The 22,129-nt window shown below is 38.6% G+C and overlaps 1 protein-coding gene across 2 annotated transcripts in view; it reads left to right on the top strand.

The window, feature by feature from the left end:
* BICD1 (BICD cargo adaptor 1) overlaps nucleotides 1–21,608 on the top strand; it is a 222,578-nt gene extending 200,970 nt beyond the window's left edge. Inside the window, exons 9-11 of one of the 2 annotated variants that reach the window (XM_057703232.1) lie at nucleotides 9,127–9,135; nucleotides 17,902–17,977; nucleotides 21,514–21,601. In XM_057703232.1, coding sequence (XP_057559215.1) covers nucleotides 9,127–9,135; nucleotides 17,902–17,977; nucleotides 21,514–21,601 — 173 coding nt within the window. Of the gene's footprint in view, nucleotides 1–9,126; nucleotides 9,136–17,901; nucleotides 17,978–21,513 lie in introns of both variants that reach the window. The other variant, XM_057703229.1, reaches the window with a different exon arrangement.
* Nucleotides 21,609–22,129: the final 521 nt, after the last annotated feature.

The following is a 22,129-nucleotide window of genomic DNA, read 5'->3' as shown; positions in this document are numbered from 1 at the left end:
GTAGTCACCCCTTTAGTAATAGACATATTAGTGAAAATTGTCATTAGTGAAAATTGTCTTTGCATTTCTCTACAAACAGTAAACATGTATTTGTGTTTGTTATATTGCAAAGCCTATGTTCTTAAATACGTACCAAAACCACATTTCTTTCATTAACTCATTTTCTCATTCACTCATTCGTCAAAATTTAACAAAATATGTTGTGCACCTACTATATGTCAGGCACTTGTTTTGGCTTTTGGTATAATGTAATGATATTCAAGTAAAACATCACCTCTGCTCTCCCCTTTAAGGGGTGGTAGATAGGCAAATACATAATGATATTAATAAATGTTCCTGGTAAAAAGAAGAGTTGGAGTGGTGAGGAAATCCTCCCAGAAGACGTACAAGCACTGATCGTTATGTTGCATAAATCGATCCCACGAGAAACCAAGCAGCACACTCGGAGGGCTGGAGAACTCAGGTTTATTGAGCCGGTGGACCCAGACGAGCTAACACTGCAAAATTCTGGGCCCCGTTCCAGGTGAATTCTCTCCTTATATAGGTTAAGACACATAGCTACAGTTGGCATTCATTGATTTGCTACAGTTGGCATTCATTGATCGGCTACTCCGTTTCCATAGATTATAGGTGATTACAGAACGTGGGAGTTGCTAAGGGTTACATGCAAGGGGTTTTCAAACAAAGGCGAGCAGGGACAGGAACAGAACATTCCATACTTATCTGATCATCTTTTAGGTTCCAGCTGATTGTTAAAGTATTTTGTCCTCACTCTAGTGCAGCAAGCAGGTTTTACAGAAGCAGAGCAGGCTATTTTCTAGCTGTGTATGAACTCCAGATTTTCCTCATCAGTGATAGGTAACTGTAGACCTTAATATAGGGTGCAGGTATGGGTAATAAGAAGAGCCTTACAGGAAAGGAGATCAGCTTGCACCAAGGCCGTGCATGAGCCTGGGGCTAGAAACTGGAGCAGGACTTGGCAGTGATGGGGAATGACACTGGAAAGGCAGGCCGGGACTTGAAAACACAGGGCCAGGTTAGTGAGAGCAGAGTTTATTCCAAGGACACAGGTAACAGTTTTAAGAAGAGTGAGACCGAGTGGGGCCCTGTGGGGCTCCCAGGCACTGAAACCGAGTGGGACCTGGGCACGGAGGCCTCCTTTTGTCCACCATTTCTTGTAGGCAAGACTCCAGCCTCCATGACCTTACCTGGGTTCCAAAGGGCAGATTCCAACCGTTGCTAATCAAGGGAGGAGCAGCCAAGAAATCACCTGAGGCAGGATTAAAGGGACCAGAGAAGCTCATCAGAGAGAAGGCCAACTGAGACGAAGGGAGTGCAAGCCCTGCACACACCCTAATCTTGTCAAAGACCCCACCTTTGAACCACTGTTATAAACCCTTTATCAAATCCTCTAGGGTTGGGACACGTAGCTTTTAAGGGTAGAAGCCTGGTGTGTTCCCCTTTGCCTGGCAAAGCAATAAAGCCATCCTATTCTATTTACCCAAAATTCTGTCTCTGGGATTTGATTCGGCACCAGTGCACAGAGAGGCTGAGCTTTTGGTAACAAGAGGAGCAGATTTTTAGTATATAAGATACCCTGACGGCAAGGTGGAGAGTGGATTAGATGTGGGTAATGTTACCCGAAAAACTGGACTCACCTCTTGGTGGGTATTGAACAAGCCAAAGATCAGGAGGAGGATTTATTTCTTGCAGCAAGTAAGGAGAACACCAGGGATCTTTCCCAAAGCAGTGTCTTCCCAAACAGCAAAACTGGGGACATTTTAAGGACAAGCGTATTCATGAAGGGGCTTGGTTGATGGAAGTTAGGAGGGTCAGAAAAGGTCAACATTGTCACCCTGTAGGTTCCAGTTGATCTGGTGGTTGAGCGCTTCAGGCTAATCTTTAGCTCTAAGGCAGAGCCTGTACATTATCCCTGCTACTGTTACTTTTCTCGCCTGGTAACAGGCAGTGTTTCTGCATTCTTTTGTTCCCTTGAGATCCATTAATCACTGAGACCTGTTCCAGGCCAGGCTTAGATCACAAAGTGGCTTAGGGCAAAAATAGCTTCTCATAAGTCAAGAAAGCCACGCCTGTTCTCTTTCTCCTGGAACCCTCTGCTCTAACTGATTACCAACACCTGAGGCAAAGAAGCAACTACAGAGTCTAATGAAACGTGAGATGAGAGATAGTGGAGACTGGGAATCTAAACTGTGAGAAATGTGAATGTTTACAAGTATCTGAAGTCAGAGAAGTTCAACTCTATGCAAAAGCCAGTGCGTCCTGTGTACACGCAGCCTAGTCTAACTGCCTGTGCTCCTTCATCCTCCCGTGGTTCGTCTGTGCAAGGAGCTCGGCGAACGCTAATTGAACTGACTTCCTGAACTAACAGCCTCAGTGGATTTTTGCCTAAAGTGTTCTTTCCTATAGAGGCGTCTCCATTTTTGTGTGTTCCACTTCCCCACAACCATCTTTTTCCACAGGATTCAGTTCTTGAGACAGTAGGAGTGAACAGCATTCTGTTGAAACTCATAACCTTTTAGAGTTGTATTTGCTTCTAGCATAGCTTCTGCAGAGCTTCCCCTGCAGAGGAAGGCTGGGGCTTTTCTCAGGCCAGAGCATGTTGCCCTTAGTTTGCAATCTGCTAAAACAAAAGTTCATTCAAAAATACTAATTCACAAAATACCAACCACATGTTTAAACATTTTCTATCTTGCCCCAATGTAATATGCAATCAAAAATTTGTTCAAATTTCTAAATTTTAGTGAATCATGGATGCTGCAACAGTATTTTTCTCCCTTCTTCTGGATTAGTTCTGATTGATTTTACAGTGGAAATGTTCAATACCCTCACATTTCATTTCAATTCTTTCAGTATTTCTTCAAGTAGCAATTCCATTTTTATAGGAAATCTTTGAGTACAGAATGATCTTGGGTTGGAATATACAAAGAATGTCATCTGAGAGATATATCTCCTCCTCAGATTCTGTCCATCTCTGTAACGACAGATACTTAATTGAAAACTGAAAAACACAAGAATTTATCTCATTTTTTTCCCCAAATAGCTCCATATTTGCTTTTTTAGGTAAATATCAAATATCCTCCAATTTAGCTGAATGTTTTGATTTTCATCCAGATAACTAGTTTCATATTTTGGAATTTTAAGATTTTTTTCCCTTCCTTATTTTCTCTTGTAAAGGTTTTAAGTGAGATGTCTCATGTGTACCAGTTTTACTATTGTGTGTGTAAATGCACAAAAATTATAAAGAGTTTTCTGATCCCTTGTCTCCACTGAATAAAATTAGCCACGTTGTCCTCTATGCCTCACTATACACAGCACAGTCACAGTTTGTGTTAAAATCAGATTCCTCTATGACTCTGTAAGCTTTGGGGCAGAAACCTTGCCTCTCGTAATCCCCAGGATCTTACACTGTACCTGGCACATAGTAGGCCCTCAATTTGTTGGATAATTGGTTATAAGTACAAATTTTCTACAACATCTCAAAATACTCAGCTTTATTGTGATTTATCATCTCTGCGTGTAGTTCTTCTAATGTACTGAATTATAGTGCCTTTCAGGTGTGGTTTAAAGTAGGTGATGTAATAAAATCTACACAACAATTGCATTTGGAAAATTTTCAAATGAGTTATTCATTTCTCTTACTATTTAATTTAGGCGGCATATGTATCACTTGAAGTTTATTTGGTTGTTTTAATATATTATGCCTAAAAATCAAGGCAATTATAAGAAAATACTCATTTTTTTGGCCACACCCCACAGCTTGCAGGACCAGGCATCAAACCCATGCCTTCTGCAGTGGAAGCATGGAGTCCTAACCACTGGACCACCAGGGAATTCCCCTAAAAATATTCACTTAGAGGGCAAAATTTATGAACCCTTGTAATGCTGATGGAAAGACTGCATATAAATATATAGGCTCTCCTTACTTATGACTTTCTCTTATTCCTTTTTATATGCTTTTATAGTTTTTAAGTATATTTTTCGATAATGATCATTCAAAATTTGAAAGGTACAAAAGGGTATACAAATAGAAAGTAGTTCTCGCTGCCACAGCTGCGCCCAGCCAGACGAGTATCCTTTCAGAAACATGCTGTACGTATACAGGCAAGTATATATAAATAGATGCACATGTAATCACATGTATGTATTGACAGTAAGATTGGCACAACCACAAACATCATTATGCATGCTATTTTTTTCACTTAATATAGCTTAGCTTTTCTTCCCTTTTATATTAATATTCATCTTTTTGTTTATTTTTAACTGTATGTTTGGAGAAAGAAGATATACTTGAACCCTTTAAGAAAGGCTTGAAATGTCTTTATGTGCAGAATTGAAATATGTCTTGCCAAACAATAAAATGACAGCTACAAGAATGTTTCACCTTCTAGGTCAGAGCTACTCAATAGAAAGATAATATGAGCCACATATGTAATTTTAAATAATCTAGTAGCCATATGAGAAAAAGTAAAAAGAAACAGATAAACTTAATTTTAACAATACATTTTATTTAACACAATATGTCCATAATATTATGATTGCAACATGCAATAAGCAGAAGCAATTATTAATGACATTTTGCATCTGTTCTTCTTATTCACTTTGAAATTCAGTGTGTATTTTGCACTGACAGCACATCTCAATCTGAACTAGCCGTATTTCAAGTGCCCAATAGCCAGATTTGGCTAGTTGCTACTGTATTGGGCATTGCAGTTCTAGACCTTCTTACCAATGGTTTTAACTGTGTATAATTTCTGCACAGAAACCTAATCACTAACATCTAATTTAAAAATGAGATTTAAGGTGACACAGGACTTCCTAGGTAGAGCAGTGGTAAAGAACCCGTCTGCCAATGCAGGGGACACGGGTTCGAGCCCTGCCCTGGGAAGATTCCACATGCCAAGGAGCAACTAAGCCCATGCGCCACAACTATTGAGCCTGTGCTCTAGAGCCTGTGAGCCACAACTACTGAGCCCATGTGCCACAACTATTGAAGCCCACGTGCCTAGGGTCCGTGCTCCACAACAAGAGAAGCCACTACAATGAGGAGCCTGTGCACCACAATGAAGAGTAGCCCCCGCTCGCAGCAACTAGAGAAAGCCTGTGTGCAGCAACGAAGAACCAACACAGCCAATAAATAAATTAAATAAATAAATAAATTTATAAAAAAAAAGATTTAAGGTGACACATATTTAGGTTTTCTTTTAAAATGAAACATTGGACCAAATGTTTACTGTTACAAATTGATTCTGCTTTGTTTGTCTCTGGTAGCAACATTCTTTTAAATATTATACATACATATTAAATGCTTGTATACCTTTCTCTATATATCTCCTTTATTTGTTTACTAGGTCTCCTGTCAGTATAAGAACTTAATTCCTATTGTTTAGATATCCTAGGAACCATATTTCTTAAATACTCTTAAAATAAGAAAATAATGTTTTTTTTAATTGGTGTAATCAAGCTTGTAAAAAGTCTATGTTATTTATTCAAAGCAGGGAGTACCTGGAAAATGTTTACAACAAATCCTGCCAATTTTAAATGGTAGAGTTTAATGACACCATACATAGACTGAAAACACATCAGACTTCCATGTGTTTTCCTATTTCCAGGATAAAAGAGAAGATAAAGACAATATTAAGTAAACCATTCCATGGTACAAATTGGAGCCACTCAATAAATAATGCAAAGGTTAATGCAGCATTTGATGATCACAGTTCTATCAGCATCTTTATTTTGTTTTATTTGGGGATTTGTCTTCTACTCCCTTCTCTGTCAGGTATACCATCCAGAACTTGCGTTTTCTTAAAAGAGCTCATGTTCAAAACCTGAGCACTATAAGCAAAATAAGCTATGGACAGAATTATTTAATTACTGAGGGATCAACATGAAAACCAACACTACAGCAGGATTATGTCTATTAAATTAGATCATATTTTCAATCCATGCTGACTCTTTTAATATAACTATGTTGTATAGCTCTTTTAGTACAACTATGCTTTAAAGTCTTTTAAATTTTATTAAAATTTCATGGAAATGAAAAGATTTTAATTAAAAGCCTCAAGGGAGAAAAAAACTGCAGTCTTCTCTAATATATCCATTAAGTGAAAGAAAATATACTTATTTGATGTTCTTAATGGTTACATATTTAGGGCAAAAGTGATCCCATCATGCTTGTGTCCACCAGAGTCCATGTGGTGCTGAAGAGAGAGGCCTCCAGAAAGGGGCTGAGTCTAGAGGACCAATGGGGAGGCACTGGTGGGCTGAGACACACGGAAGGCCCAGGACGTTTGTTGCAGGCAATAACTACCTTCCTCCCTCGACCCTGCCCAAATGATACTTCTGGCTCACTAAAAAGTATCAACAGGCAGGTAGAAAACTCGAACGAGACAGGCATCTAGGTCATAGCTCCTGATTCAGACTCAGTGAAGTGACCAGCCTCTGCCACCAAAAGACAAGCTAGTCCAAACACTGAATTTTAAAATTGCACATTATCTCACCACCTTCTATACCTGTGTGTGCTCCCCACCCCAGTCAGAGACCAGCCTTTATGCCACCAAACTGTGATATTACTTACCTGCAGCACTTAACCCTTAGTTTCTTTGGTATCCTTTGTGCCAGGGCGCTACAACAGTTTGCTATTGGCATGACAGTTGATCCCAAAGCCCGCCATGCAAAGAGGTGTGGTTGTAATGGGCGGCTGGGGCCTCTCCCTCATTGTATTCCAGGGAAAATGGCTATCAGCTGTGCTGTGCTCCTCACTATTTAATCCAACTTGCTGGCACTAGTCTATTGAATTCTATGGTTTGTCCTCACTATAACTACATTACAACCTCTATTATAAAAATGCTCTGATTGTAAGCATTCCCTGGGACGTTATATTCAAACTGCAGCTTTCAAAGGGACATCTTTTATCTACAAGGAATACTAAGAAAAACATAATTTAAAAAGCCACAGTAGATACCCACAGAAGCCAATCTTTAGGTTAACAAGTGTAGGCTCTCCTTTACATTTATAAGGACATGTGCACAGCTACGGTGAAGGAATACTGAAGGTGCTGTCTCAACTCTGAGTCTCTCTGAGTCAACGAATACAAATTATTCTCCCCATGACTGGGACTGGAGTTCGTTGTGTACAATCCATGTTTCTAAATAGATTGTAAGTAAATATATTAAAATATTTCAGCACCATATAGTATCATTTCCATCAAGAAAAAGTAAAATTCCTTTTATCTAATAAACAGAGCAAACTTTTTTTGGATAAAGTGTCTATGTGTTATACACTGACTATACAAGGCAGGAAAGAGCAGAGTTCCAGAATTCAAGCTGAATTCTTGCAGTGTGTTAGCACTTTGCTTTCGTTCCCCAAACCAGTGAGATTCCATTTCTAAAAGTATGTATATAATACAATTGATGTTGGGGGCACTGATTTAGCTGAGAAATGCTTCTCCGGTACCCATCAACATGGCAGCCAACCAGACTCTTCTGAGGCATATGAACAGTTTGGGGAGTGCCTTTGCACACGCTAAACCTGGCTTCAGTGGCTCTCCTGAGCTGTTAGCGAGTTGAGCCGGGTCTAAAGGAGCAGCTGAGTTCCAGCTGGGAACATGATGCAAATGATGAGTAATTCTGATGCTCACAGAAAGCCTGTACTGCTACTTCCTATTCCTTTGTTTTATGTGGTGAAAATGTAGTTCCTTACACTTGCACCTAGACTACTTACAGTGACCTAGGCATTGAGCTTACACAGTTAATCAACCAGAAAGATTCACAGTGCGCTATGTTCATTACAGGACCATGAAGCATCCTGCCACCCTCTTGTTTTCCTCTTGCACAGCTGTGTGTCCCTTCTTCCACACAGCCTTCTCTTTAGTCATCTGTTGATGCTTGTTTGGTTTTCTTGGCTGTTTCCCAGGGTATTATGCCTGAAAGGTATGAGAGGGAAAAAAAAAGCACAACTCAAAATGGTGGACATTATTGCTTTGTATTTTTTACTGAAAATAGTAAATGTAAAGTCATAAAGATGTCATATAACCATTAATTTCATTGTCACCTCTCAGTCAAAAAGAAAGTCATTGATATACTCTCCGTATCACAAATTTAAAGTTTTTGTGACCTGTACCTGTAAAAGCCAAGGTTGTTTTGGCTATGCTCATTACTGGACTCTAGAGATTTTCTTTCTCTTTCTTTCCTTCCTTCCTCCCTCCCTCCCTCCCTTCTTTCTTTCTTTCTTTCTTTCTTTCTTTCTTTCTTTCTTTCTTTCTTTCTTTCTTTCTTTCTTTCTTTCTTTCTTTCTTTCTTTCTTTCTTTCTTTCTCTTTCTTTCTTTCTTTCTTTCTTTCTTTCTTTCTTTCTTTCTTTCTTTCTTTCTTTCCCTCTCTCTCTCAGTGTATACACTATTTTCATGTCACTTTAGTGTGTCCAGTCCACAAATCAGATCTCCTCTATGGGGACTGCTTCATGAGACCACAGTTGTCAGTGAATGCTCTCAAGATATGGACTAGATTCGATTGTTACTCTTAAAATAATTATTTAAAAGAAGCTAATATAACTTCAAATATTGGCATTTATATGATTTAAAATTTTGTATGAAAATATATGCATTCACTTTGCAGGATAGTGATTTAGAGCAGGACAGTCATTTTAATTAAACCTGGTTTTGGTGGATATAAAATTGGTACTTTTTTTAGTTGAAGGAGATATACTTTCTTCACGTTAAGGACTTCCTTGCTGCTCTGAGGCTGTTCATCTACTCCATTTTTCCTCTAAACTGACCCTCACCTCCCAGTTCTTTATTGTACTTAAGGTTTTGTCTTACTAACAATGGAAAATCAGTCTATCTTCAGTTTGGGTCATAAGGATTGAAATTATACGGATGCTGCTTAGTTCACGTTAAATACCTATTTCTGACTTTCCAGGCAGTCCTGGCTCCACCTCCCACCTCTCTCCATAGGATTCCGTAAAAACAAAAAACAAACAAACAACAACAAAAATCAAGTATACTATAGTCATTTACTCTAAGTAGGTATTTATGGAATAAGCCATTATGACAATAGAATCAGTTAAACATAAATATTTTTCTCTTTTTATGCACTACTTGACATCAAAAGCAAAAAGAGGTAAGTTGGCTATAAACCTGAGTGAACCTTATTGTCTTTAATAGATTTATTTCTGAAGAACTTTGCTTCAGTTAAATTTTTACAAATCAAATACTTTTACATTAAGAAGCTTGTTATTGTAAATCTTTATTCTTTTCTTTGAAAACTGAATAAGGGCCTTCTGTAAACTTGGATTTTAAAAATATTTAATATTTAAATATATTGCTTTTCCTTTAACCAAGCTATACCTACGGTTTCATTTTCTTGTGAGGAATTTGGTGTAGTTTTTGGATTTCTGAGTTGTCCCCCCCCAAAAAAAAGTATGGATTACTGTTATAAGTATTTCTTCTTTTCTTAAAAAAAAAAAAAAGCCAAGAAACAACTGACATTGGTGAAAGTCTATAATTTTCAGATCCATCACTTTACAGAAGAGGATGCCTTGAACCTCTCAGAATATTTTCCAGTTTTTATTTTTTTGCAATGACTATATATATGTATTAAATAAGAAAATCAAACACATTTCACTGAGTGGTGTCTCATATTTTTCTTATTTGGGATATACTTTCACTTGATCTTTTTAGTGGCTTCTTGTTTTGTAGCTTAACTTATTTCTCTTTTGTTTCTTTACAATGATGAATTAATTTTGACATTTCAAAGGTATAGCTTTTTATTATTATTGCTATTATTATTATTATTGACATTATTTAATGAGAACAGACCATCATGCCATCCTCAGTTAACTTTGTGCCAGTTGACATTGTTCTTGGGAAGGTCATTTCTGAACAAAAGTTTATTTTCTAAAAGGTACTTAATTGGTGTAAGAATCTGGCAGCAAAATGTACTTTTACCTCTTGGTGCCACTGTATTTAATTAGCCTCTTCCCCTGTATCTTCCACGTCTTCCTACGTAGGCTGTTAATTACACACGTGCTCATGGTTTAATTGCGAGTTGTTCAGAAGCAGAAAGTTGACGATACTGCAGGGCATTTTTATGTTTCTCTTTTGCAAGGTTTGAAATAAATATAGATTTATTAATGTCACTTTGTTTTATCAGCTAGTCATATGACATCCCTCAGGACAGCAAAGGGAAAACTGGGTGAAAGTTCTTGCTCATCTGTAATCACTGAAAAGTCTAAGGATGCTCCCACTCCTTAGCAAGTCATGCTGTGGTTCCACCTTGCTGAAGGCAATGTTAATGCTTGTCCCCAGAGTATGATCAACTATGCACAGCTGTCATTTATACGAAGGCAGAGCCAGATGTTTTTAAAGATTTGTCATCATGTTATGTTTTTGCATTGTCCATACTGAAATTTTTCTTATGTGTTACAAGGATTCTGTCTACATTGTTCCTTGGAAATTTTTAATGAATAATGATTGTCTCTGACTATAAAGGGTATAAACAAATAATGGGATTTGCTGTGTTAAACATTGACGTAAAGTTAAGGCTGAAGTGTCTGGTGACATAAATTAGCAGATTACACCCCCGAGAAGCTAGAAATTATGTTATTGTCTTATCTGTGTGTACTTACAGAGAAACTCATGTGACGTATTTGGCAAAAAGCGATGAGACAGCCACTTCTATGTGTTTGATTATAAAATGCTAAAAGTTTTTCACAGCTGTCCATCTTTACTGGGACCAATGTACCATTAAATTCTTCATGAGATTTTAGAAAATATTTCACCTTTTCCTAACTACTGTTTATACTCATGTAAATGTTTCTGTCTCATGCTTTCATTATTTTTCTTTATATAATGTTCCTATCTTAAATTTTTCCTATTTTTTGCTTAAATTCTCTACTGCATATGTCTGTCTTTTCAGTTTATGTGTATCCGTAGAACTGCGTCAGTGTTCAAGTTATTACTACGAGGAGAATGTACTTTGATGCTTCTTTCCATTAACTTTTCTGTTAATTCACTAATACACTATTAATCATTTTGTAGATTTAGTGAGGAATAATTTAGTATTGATGTTATTTGGCATATTTTAAACAAGGGCAATTGTAATTATTTTCAAGATTTATACATCAAAGTCATAAAATTATTGAAGATTAATCAATCACCTGATATCACTAAGTTAGCTTTAAAAGCTTTATCAGAGAGCTTTTTCTCTTTCTTATTCCTTTTCTTAGAAAGATGTTGTTATGATGACAAGAATGTCTCAATTGTACTCTTTCTTCCTCAAGTGAATCCATCACAAAATGACATTAATAATGTAATTAATAAACAAATCTCATGATCCTTTAGGGAAGGTGAAGTCAGTATATTAGCAGGTATTTTGCATTACATGCAAATTCCTGAAGCAAACTACTGTAGGGAAACAAAGAATTATAAGGCAGGGTCCTCTCTGCTGTCAACCACATAGCGTGATTGAGGAATCTAGATACACTGCAAGGAAAGCAGTGGTCAGAAGCTGTGTACAAGAAATACTGAAGGAGAGGAGATAAGTGCTAGCAGAGCTTAGAGGAAGCAGACACTTCCTCCTAGGGTGGGTCAGGAGTAAAGACTGAAATTTGTTAGTTCTGAATAGTCTAAGAGAAGAGAAGAGCATTTTAGATGAACGTAATAATAGGAGCAAAGACTTGTTGAAATTATGTTATCATATGGTCTATTTTGGCCTTTTTAATTTCATCATTGTTAATGGCAATGACTTTGTTTCTTGAAGTTGAAAATCTCAAGGTCATCTTAACTCCTCCCTCTGGCCCCCGGTGTCTTATCATGACCAGTTCCTGTCCATGGACGCTAGGCTTCTTGCTTTCATAAACATCCTCTCACCTGGTCTGCAAGATTGATATTTAATATCCTCTCTTACCAGAAAAGCTGAGGCTCAGGATGGTGAAGTCACTTCTTCGGTCTCCCTCAGCTACTGGTTGGTGGAGAGGGATCTAAACAGAGCTCTCTGATGGACCTAAATCCCACGCTGACATGGAGGAAAGTTGACGAGCACAGAAGAGAGAGAATAGAGAATAAAGAGGAAGGCAAAGAGGTCATAAAAAATTGCTGCAGGGCTTTCCTGGTGGTGCAGTGGTTAAGAATCTGCCTGCCAACGCAGAGGACACGGGTTCAAGCCCTGGTCCAGGAAGATCCCACATGCCGCAGAGCAACTAAGCCCATGTGCCACAACTACTGAGCCTGCGCTCTAGAACCCTTGAGCCACAACTGTTGAGCCCATGTGCCAGAACTACTGAAGTTTGTGCGCCTAGAGCCCATGCTCCACAACAAGAGAAGCCACTGCAATTAGAAGCCCTTGCACCACAATGAAGAGTAGCTCCCACTCACCACAGCTAGAGAAGGCCGGTGTCCAGCAACAAAGACCCAATGCAGCCATAAATAAATAAATAAATAAATAAATAAATAAATAAATAAATAAATAAATAAATAAAATTGCTGCAGAAGCATTGTTGGCAAATGGAAGGAAATCGATGCATGCATTATCCAGTGCCAGGAATTATTGTGTAAAACCCCCACACAAGCCCTGAGCGTGTGCATGAGTATGTCAGTATTTGTGGAGAGCACCTGTGTGCTGTTCTCCACAAGTATGTGGAATTCCTGAGTTGCGAGACTTAAAACAAAAATGTTGTGCAATTTTTCTGTCTCCATTGCACAGTGCATAAAAATTTATATTTTCTACTAACATAATTACTCAAATTTCCCATTCTATTGTAAATTTGGTTTTCTCCAAGACTGATTTAATCACTTTAATGTCACTCTAAAATGATTTTTGCAGAAAAGAAAGTCTGATGAAATTCAAATACAGATTTTCAGTCAGAATTTGTGCTTCTGTATATCTTTCCTGGTGAGTTCCCTTAAATGAAAACATATTTATTTACTTCAACCCTTGGCCTGCTTAGAGTTGAGAAGAATCAAAGTCATGATTGTCACATTTTCGGACTTGATAGAGAAAATGAAAGAAGAGGAAGTTAATATGGTAGATGACAGAATAGGATCTAAAAAATGCATCAGGTAGGAAGAGGTGAAACTTACTGGAGATTAACATAAAGCTAAAAGTATATGAAATATTGCATTGAAATTCCAGACACTGTAAGCACAGGATGGAGGAAACAGGACTTGACAGCACCATCTTTAAACAAAGTAAGCTCCTATGAAATAGCAGTGTGACGTGGCTGCCCAAAAAATGCCACACAGGCTTCTGCTCTTTTAATAGCATCAGAATGTCTCAGACGAGGCAGGCAGGACTCTGCCACCCCAGTCCAGCTGTCACATCTTCTCGCGCATGGTTTCCTCTCTGAGCACCTCATGTTTAGAAGGTTGTACACCAACTGGACTGTGTCAGAGAGCAAAGAAGAACGTGTGGGAGGTTGAAATCTCGTCCTGTGAAGACGAACTTGGATTATGTGGTCTGAGGAAATGTCAGGGGACAGAAATCATTTTCATGGGAAAGTGTGAAGCACTTGATGGAGTTCGTGGTCACGAAGGAGGGAGGTGTGGTATGGAAAATAAGACCTCATGAAAGGGTTAGGATGTATTAGTTCTCAAGTCAGGACAACCAGGCGCTGGGGCGCAGGCTATTCCGTAGAAGACTGTTAGCCACCAAGAGCTGCTGCTGCTCTGCCCCACTCAGAACATCCAGGCCCTAAGGAAGCTACCGCGCAGCCGCACACTGTCCCCACCAGCTCGCTCCGCTGCCATCTGAGCCATGTGCGGAGCCCGGAACAGGGGTGTTCCCTAACCCCTTCCCCACGAGGCTCTACTGCGCATCCCAGTCAGTCACCAGTGGGCTTGTGGCCTCACGGAGCCACTGACTTTTAGAAGATTGGTTAGTTTTCTAAATTGCATCGGAAAGTGTAACAATAGTAGACGCTTGAGGGGAAGTCATATGCAAGACTTTCTCTTCCTGCCCATGAAGTTCATTAATTTCAGCCACCTCCTTACAGAAGCTGGATGTTGCCCCATTCCTGCACCTTTCGTCGTGCTTTGTGCTTTTGAGGTAACTAGTTGCCTTCAAGATACTGTCAACTGTCTGGTGAAGGTCTTATGTTTCTTTGACAATATGTGTCTGATGTTTTCTAGAGGTAGCTGGTGTCAGTTTGAGAGACAGCCAGAGTAGTGAGTAGAAAAGAGGCCTCAGTGTTGGAAAAGTCTAACTTTAAATCTGTGCTCTGCCACTTCTTAGCTGGTGAGCATATATTAACTTAATCAATGAATGTTCGTGGAGAACCAACTGTGATGCCAAGTTCTGTGTTCGTTTTTGGCGGGAAAGATCATGAAAAATGTCTAAGAAAAAAAGTCTCAGAATATATGAGATTTCAACATAGTCCCATATATCGAACATACTTATTTTCCTCATGATAGAAATAGTGAAAATAACAACTCCAGAGTGCTGCTAAGACTTGAAACTAATGTAAAGAAATTACACCATGTTGATTCACAGAATAATTTCCTTCCTTCCTTCTCCCTTTTTCTACCTTCCTTTCTACTGGAGGCCTTTGTTTAGGCAGGAATGTCAAGTTCATGTGTATATCAGGACGTATAGATGTGTTAAACAGTAATATCCCTTATTCATCTCTGCCCTTGAGGCACTAACAATCTCTTGAGTTGTGTTACATTTCTCAGGCCTATGGCCTTATAATGTAAATGTATAGTGTTATCTAATTCATTTCTGAGCATTTCAAGTAAACACTTTAATTTTATAAAATGTTTTATTACTATTAGTAGAGGCCATAAACAGTTTATAGTTGCTAAGAAGTTCTTTTGCTAATTTGCTAATTTGTTTTCTAGGTGTACAACCTAGATGTCACAACCTCCAGGAAGCATTTCCTGACCACTTAGATTAGTGAGTTCTTTCTGCTCTGAGATCCCTACGTTTCCCTGTCACGGGAAGCAATGCAGTGAGGTGTCTTAAGATCTAATTCAGCTTTTGGATTATACAATCCTGGATTCAAATTCCAGCTCCACCTCTTAGTGAACTTTGGCAAGTTACTTAACCTAGGTCCCCCTTTCCTCATCCAAAAATTGGGATTAATGAAGCAAGGTTAAAGGAGAGCACGCATATTAAGTGCCTACGCAGTGCCTGGCACGTGGTAAGCAGGAATGAGTGCTAGGTGCTACCACCGCCACGTCTCATCATCATCACCATCACCATCACCATCGTCATGACACTTTATCTTGTTTGTTGAATATGCTTGTCTTTCTCATTTGACCAGGGACCATATCTTCTGTTTTCCTTTTATCTCTGCCACCTAACACAGCTTTAAACACAAAATGGGAGTTCAGTAACTAGATTGCTGAATGATTAAAGCAAATTCTGATGGCCCCAAATGACAGATGTGGCTTCTGGTGTTCTGAAATGCCCCCTCCTTAAGTCACATAATTCTCATCTTTTAAGCCCTTAAAAGCAATGAGAGGTGGCCTAGTTCCCTCAAGAATGAGTCTACCAGAGTAGATCCTACAAAGAACAGGTGCGATCATGTAAAGCCCACAGCATCTCATAGCTGGAAGGGATTTTCTCAATCTCCCAACCCACCTTTTTCATTTACGAAGTACATGCTAAATACACAATGCTGTTCAACTGGGTTAGCTGAGTCCATGACTGGAGGACTGTCAACCACAGGGGAGGAATTTAGAAGACAACTGAGTCAGAGCAATTAGCTATTTTTCAAATTTCTTTTTTTTTAAATTTTTCACCATCTTATCTGTGGCATTTGTTTTTATTCTTTAAGAATAACACTTAGCTAAGTACTTACAAGTTATAAATGCAAAATAATAATAATAATTAGCCAGAGGTGATATAACTTCTAAAGAGGGAAAAACTGATATCACTACAAATGTAAGACATACTCACCACATAGTAAACAGTTCATTAAGAGAGTGCAGTGTGGTCCTGCTCACCTGTTCTCTAAATTTCATCACAAAGCATATTTCAGATTAACAATAATCTGTGACTACACTAGCAAAGAGAAAAAAAAATCTAATGTAAGCGAGAGATAGAAAAGAAGTTAAACCATTTAAAAACCCTAATTTTTCTAATTCTGGGGCTCGCCATTGCACACGGGTCAAAACTTTGCTATAGAACAGCTTTATTTACACCTTCCTGGCAATAGGAAAGAAAGGCCAAATTCCTAAGTGTGCGTATCCCAAAGGCCAGATTCCCAAGTGTGCATAGTCATTTGTATTCATTGCATTTACTCAAATATAACACAAGAGGGCAGCACACATCTGGTTAACTTAAACATGTCTGGTGGCCACATCAAAATAGCAGTCTACGTTAGTCCTACAATTCCTAAGTTATCCCTTAGCACAGCTGTTGAAAAAGATGAAAAGAGCATAAAGGAATTCATTCTTTGAGACTCCTGAGTTTCTACAAAAGGGAATCATTGAGCTAATCAAGCTGCAAAATGGAAAAACAAAGACGTAAAGAAAAAAATGAAAAGAATTCCCCAAAGCTAAGAAAATGGAAAATTTGTATGATAATCTGAACACCAGCTACTCGATGAATCAGATCTTGTTCCTATTAAAAAACAGTAATTAATGTTACTCTGCAACAAAGACCACCACCTTGTAAAAGGCTTTCTCTCTTCAGTGATGTTCTCTTGAATGAACTTAAATCAAGCCTTATATTCTACTTTGCATCGCAGACAACTTCAGTGTGTTTGCAATGTCTTTTACAAAAGCATCCACAATCTTCATGAATTTTGGTATTCTGGAGTTATGCAAGCAGGTTTTGTTACAATAGAGAGTATGTTGGCTTTAGAACAAGTGATGCTTAGATTCAAGCCTTTGAACATGAATTTCAGTAGAAGCTCATTAATTAGACTTTAAATCCAGAATTTGTGATAATTTGGCTTAAATATTACCTATATAACATATAGGGAAAGAGGTTTGCTAAGCAAATATGTAGTCTTGAGGAAATGCTGCAGTTATTTAAGAATAATTGAATTTTTAATTCTAATTTTAACTTTTTGCAAAATATATTTGCAGAAATATGATGTATGCATTTCTAACCAGCTTCACAGGTGATTCTAGCAGGTCAGCCTGATACCACTAAACAGACTGTTCTTTGATTATTTTAGAACACCCAGCACATGGTCTTTCTTGGAGTAAATGAGTAACACAAATGATCAGCTAAAGCATGAACTTTTACTAGCTAGTGCTTTGTCAACCTAGTGTGACTTTAAAATGACAAAAATAAAAGTAGATTTCCCATCCAGGTTAGCTTTCTCTGTCAGTCCAAGTTACTAACAATTTAATATATATAAAATAAACATTCTAAGATTTCTAACAATTCTTGCTTTTGATAAATAAAATCTATTTTCAGAAAACTGTAAAGATGATTTCCTTCTTGAATATCCTTCTATCAATCATGGAAAAGTTTGTATTGCATGCTTTTCTCAGTGTACCTACGGGGTTGACAATATGCCTGTGTGTCCGACAATAAAGTCAGCTATCTGAATATATACCGTTTCGGAAGAGCAAATCTAAGTGCTCATTATGTTCAAGTTCAGAACTTGAAGGTCTTTCATTATGTTAATAGATCCTTTATTTTTAGATGTAGCCAAATACCAACTATGAATAGCCATGTATGTCCTAAGGTACTTGAGAAATCTCACTACTAATTTTGTGTCACTAATTTTTAAATACTGTATTTAATTAAGAAAGAAAAGCCTTGTTTTTTCTATTGGCATCATTCAGGGGAAAAAAAGCTTAATCCAGATGTTTCTGTGTGAATGCACATTCCTCACTAAATCTCTCAGGCAACTGCCTAAGTTACTGTTACTAACACGTTGCTCTGTCATCTCTTTGTATACATGTCTAATTTATCAGTTTCTTATAGATTGTCAGCAGCCTGCTGCCTCCGTACCGCCACAGTGCTCACAACTAGCCGGGAGGCAAGACTGCCCGACAGTCAGGTAAATTCAGACGCCCTTACCTTTCCCACCCAGCTGCATGTTAGTCCCGTAGACCCCAAGCTCTCCGTTCCCACATCATGACCGCCTATACATAATTACACTTGCCACATCTTATTTCAGATATGGGCTACACAAACATACATCGGATTCCTGAAGTCCACATGTGCCCACTGAAAATACAAGAGAGCTAGAGTTTATTTTACTGGCCACTAGCAGGTAGACTAAAGGCTGCATTCAGCAGCCTTGTGTAAGTAAATACTTGGTTTAGGGTAGCGTTTCATTACCTTCCAAAATATAAAACCTGGAATTGTTTGTCTTTTGTCCTTAGAATGTATTTCTCAGGCAAGCAGTTAGGAAGGATATAAAACATGTCTGTTCCAAGATAACTTTAGGAAAGTGTTTCTGTTTTCTGCCCACGCAGTACCCTCAATGAAACTGAAATTGAAAGGTGGAGAAAACCCTGTAATTGGCATCCAAAAAAGAGTATTTGCTGTGATAGTGCCTTTTATGTAAGAGTAACTGAAGAATTTTAAAGGCAGGTCTACATACTCCCTGGATGCTAAACTGGAGAGTTTGCTAAACAATTTCTTTCCCAATGAAAGCTCTGTGAGTCCATCATGAATTTACCTTCATGGTCAGTTCCATGGGCAAACTTCCACACAGCATCAGAGCCCCCCATCAGGACCTAAGCATTTTCTTGAAATCTTTCATCTCCAGTTATTTGGCCTCTGATGGTGTCTAGTTTTTACAGTCTGGTTGTAGCTTTTATAGCCTGCTTACTGTTCTCTCCTTATTTTAATATAACTCACTCTTCTCCCAGGGCAAGGCTTCTTTTGAGTAAGGGCAGGCCCAGGCACACTGCCATGTGTGTCTGAGGAGTAGATGTCAGTAGCAGGCTGCGTGTGGTCATGGGTGAGAGCTGAGAGCTGGGGAGCCACAGGTGCTCTCTGGAAACACCACAGGAGCTAAAGCCCCCGTGTGACTTGGTCTCTGAGGTGGTTGTGCAGCCAGCTTTGTAAGTGCGACATCAAGTTAGCAGGAGAAGGTATGTGATTAAATAGGCCCCAGTGTCTTCCAACTGATGTCTCAGCCTGCTGTTCCCACCACTTCCAGTGACAAGGTTTTTACTTCAGGAAAGTTCTTCATGAACATACAAATGCCATTTTATAACAGCAGCCAACTGTAGAGTGATTTCAATGAGTAAGTAACTGAATATAATTATGAACGTTTAAACCCATCTCCGTGGGGTTCTACGTGTGTCATGCAAAGGACCGTGGGCTCTTAACCTACAGTCCGTTCAGCACAGAGCACCCCCACCAACCCCCCAGGGCCTGGGGCAGTTCCAGGCACATGGGGGAAGCTCAGTGAGCAAATGCGCTCTGGAGTCACGGTACTTGGCTTTGAATCCCTTCTCTAACACATACTAGCTGTGTAATCCTGGACAGTTGCTTTTGCTGGCTAAGATTTCGTTTCCTTCCTTGTAAAGTGAAAGAGAATGGGTACTGGGAGGATTCAGTGAGCCCACAAAGTGCTCTCAGTATCCGTTACTACTTCTAACCGCTCTTAGTACCTAACCATTCCTTAAGCCAGAAACCTGCCGTCTCTCATAACCTCTCTAATTTGCTTGGGCAAAGAGCGGCGAAGGCTACTGTTTTAAGATAAGAAATGGAAAGGCTAATGAGGAATCTTTCTGAGTTAAATTTTCTTTCACCTTGCTTTTTTTTTTTTGAGAACCAGTTTGACTAAATAATTAGAACTTACTATGATTAAATGATTATGATTACTGTGATTAAATTATTTGATTAGAACTTATCAAATACAGTGTTTACATTCAAGAAGTGATTCCTTAATCTGTAAGCCAAAAGTACGCTTCTGTGGCATAATATACACAGTGCAATTGTATTTTATGCAAATTAAAAATAGTAATACTATAATATGAAATATTCATAATCTATCATTTTAAGATATCTGAAATAATGAAAACAATTTTTAGTTATTGTGAACCACGTATTGTGTTGGACCAAGTGAGCTGTAACCCGTGTTGAAGCCTCACTGCACACTTTAGCTGGTGAAATAGAAATGTTTGCCTTCCTTTATCAAGAAGAATACTGAATTCCATGGGTCTTCAAATACTTATCGCTCTTGTTCAGTGTGACCACCTTGTGCTACTTGCCATAACTTATGCTGAATAACATGTTTAGTCCCCTCAAAAGAAACTATGTCTACATCATGCATATTTAACAAAAAGAAACTCAGGTCTGTGGGTAAGTAAGTCTCTCTGCTGCTCTATTTCCTGGGCCATCTGACTCTTTCCGGAGGGTGCAGGAAGAATCCTGCCATGCAGTAGTTTCTTAGTCCTTGTGTTGAACCTCCAGCTCTCCCATGTTTACCTACCACATTTTAAAAATAGATAGGAAAAATCATTTTTATCACTGGTTGTCCTAACTAGTGCAGAAGAGCACAGCTCCATTTAAACTAAATTTTCAGCAGTTCAAAGAGTTTGGAAAGTAAGAGTGACCTCAAGCAGAGCAGTATTGAACATAATTATGATTTTGTATTAAAATTCAAGAGATATAGATGAGATACCAAAGATTAAAATTGTTTAATGCTCATTTTTAACGACTTGAGTGATAGCATTGGCTTTTTTTAAATTATGATTAAATTAATAACAATAATAAATCTTGAATAGCTTTCTCAAATAACACTCCTGGCAGAAATTTTTCTATGGTGCTGAGTTTCAGTGTATAAAGGAAAAAGGCAGAATTTTAGACAAATGCCAATCTTTTTCAATTAAAAAAAAATCCTCATAGTGTGATTTTCCCCATTAGTCACATTTTAAAAGATCTGAACCCAAATATGTTTTGTAGTATTCCCTTAGGAAATTCAATGATTTCATGTCCTTATTCTCCAACATTATTCATCAAGACGCTGATGAGTCTGAGCATTTCTGTGTTCTGTTACACTGGAGGCGCTCAGAAGTAGTCGTTTTGGAAGTCTGCCTCGGATCCTTATTGTGTCATATTTACAGTACCAAACTAAAGCAGATAGGGGGAACCCTTAGAGCAAATTAGACTTCCACAGGCAAGTTAGTTCTATTGAATCTGGCTTTACCAGAGAAGTGTAAAATCCTTGGTCCAGCATGTCCGTGTCCCCAGGAGCTTGTTAGAAATCCAGATTCTTAGATCCCACCCCAGACCTATTAAATCAGAATAACTCCCAGGTGATCGCTATGCAATCATTAAAGGTTGAAAAGAACTGATCTAAAGAAATCTTGCAACTAACCCAGAGACCTAGGGGAATGAGACTGTGTGCAAAGATTGAAGAGTGACTGCTGGAGAGGAGTTCACGTAGTGTTTCCCTAAGGCGTTTCATTTTTCTTTTGGGGGGCATTTTTTTGAAAATCTGCACTTGTCTTGGCATGCTTTAGATTTAAGCCATTTTCTGTGCAAACTTCTCATGAGACGCATGTGTCTGTAGAATCTTGCCACTGTGCCCCTTGTGTGTTTCTTGCTGACATCCTTGTTTCTCGTTTGCAGTCCTGACGTAGCTCTGCCTGAGGAGCAGCCACATTCCAGCTCGCAGTGCGCCCCTCTCCACTGTCTCTCCAAGCCTCCTTACCCTTAGTCTTCACCTCCTGTGGGGTGGGCGTTTTGTAGCCACACGCAGGATACTGCCCAAGATCCAGAGCGTGTTTTCTTCTCGGCGGTTAGATGTTTGGTTGGATTAATGGCTGTCGTTTTGGAAGATGAGAGGAAGTTGGGAAGAATAACACAAAGCACAGACTCCGGTGTGACAAAACACTTCAGGGTTTCTCTAAGTCACAGATAAACTTCTGCAATCAAATGGCTACAGTTCAGTTAAATCAAAATAAAACAAAACAGGAAATATGTATCTCAGATGGCTGGATTTACCTCGATAGCATAAGAGAGACATAAGACAATGTAAAATACATATATTGTAAAATCGTCTTTCCTTAGACTTCAAATTCAGCTGTAGAAGTTGATTCTAATTTTTTGGTCCTTGATATTTATTTTGTACTTTCCTTGCCACATGATTTATGTCTATAAAAATCATTTCTGTGAGAGGAGAACTTCATTTATTTTTAAAATACACATAATTTGCTCAATTAAGTATGAGTTTTACTTTAGTTTG

The sequence above is a fragment of the Hippopotamus amphibius genome, chromosome 12 (genome assembly GCF_030028045.1).
Source record: "Hippopotamus amphibius kiboko isolate mHipAmp2 chromosome 12, mHipAmp2.hap2, whole genome shotgun sequence".
NCBI lineage: Eukaryota > Metazoa > Chordata > Mammalia > Artiodactyla > Hippopotamidae > Hippopotamus > Hippopotamus amphibius.
Note: the sequence above shows the minus strand (reverse complement) of the source record. Positions and strands in the feature narration are given on the sequence as shown.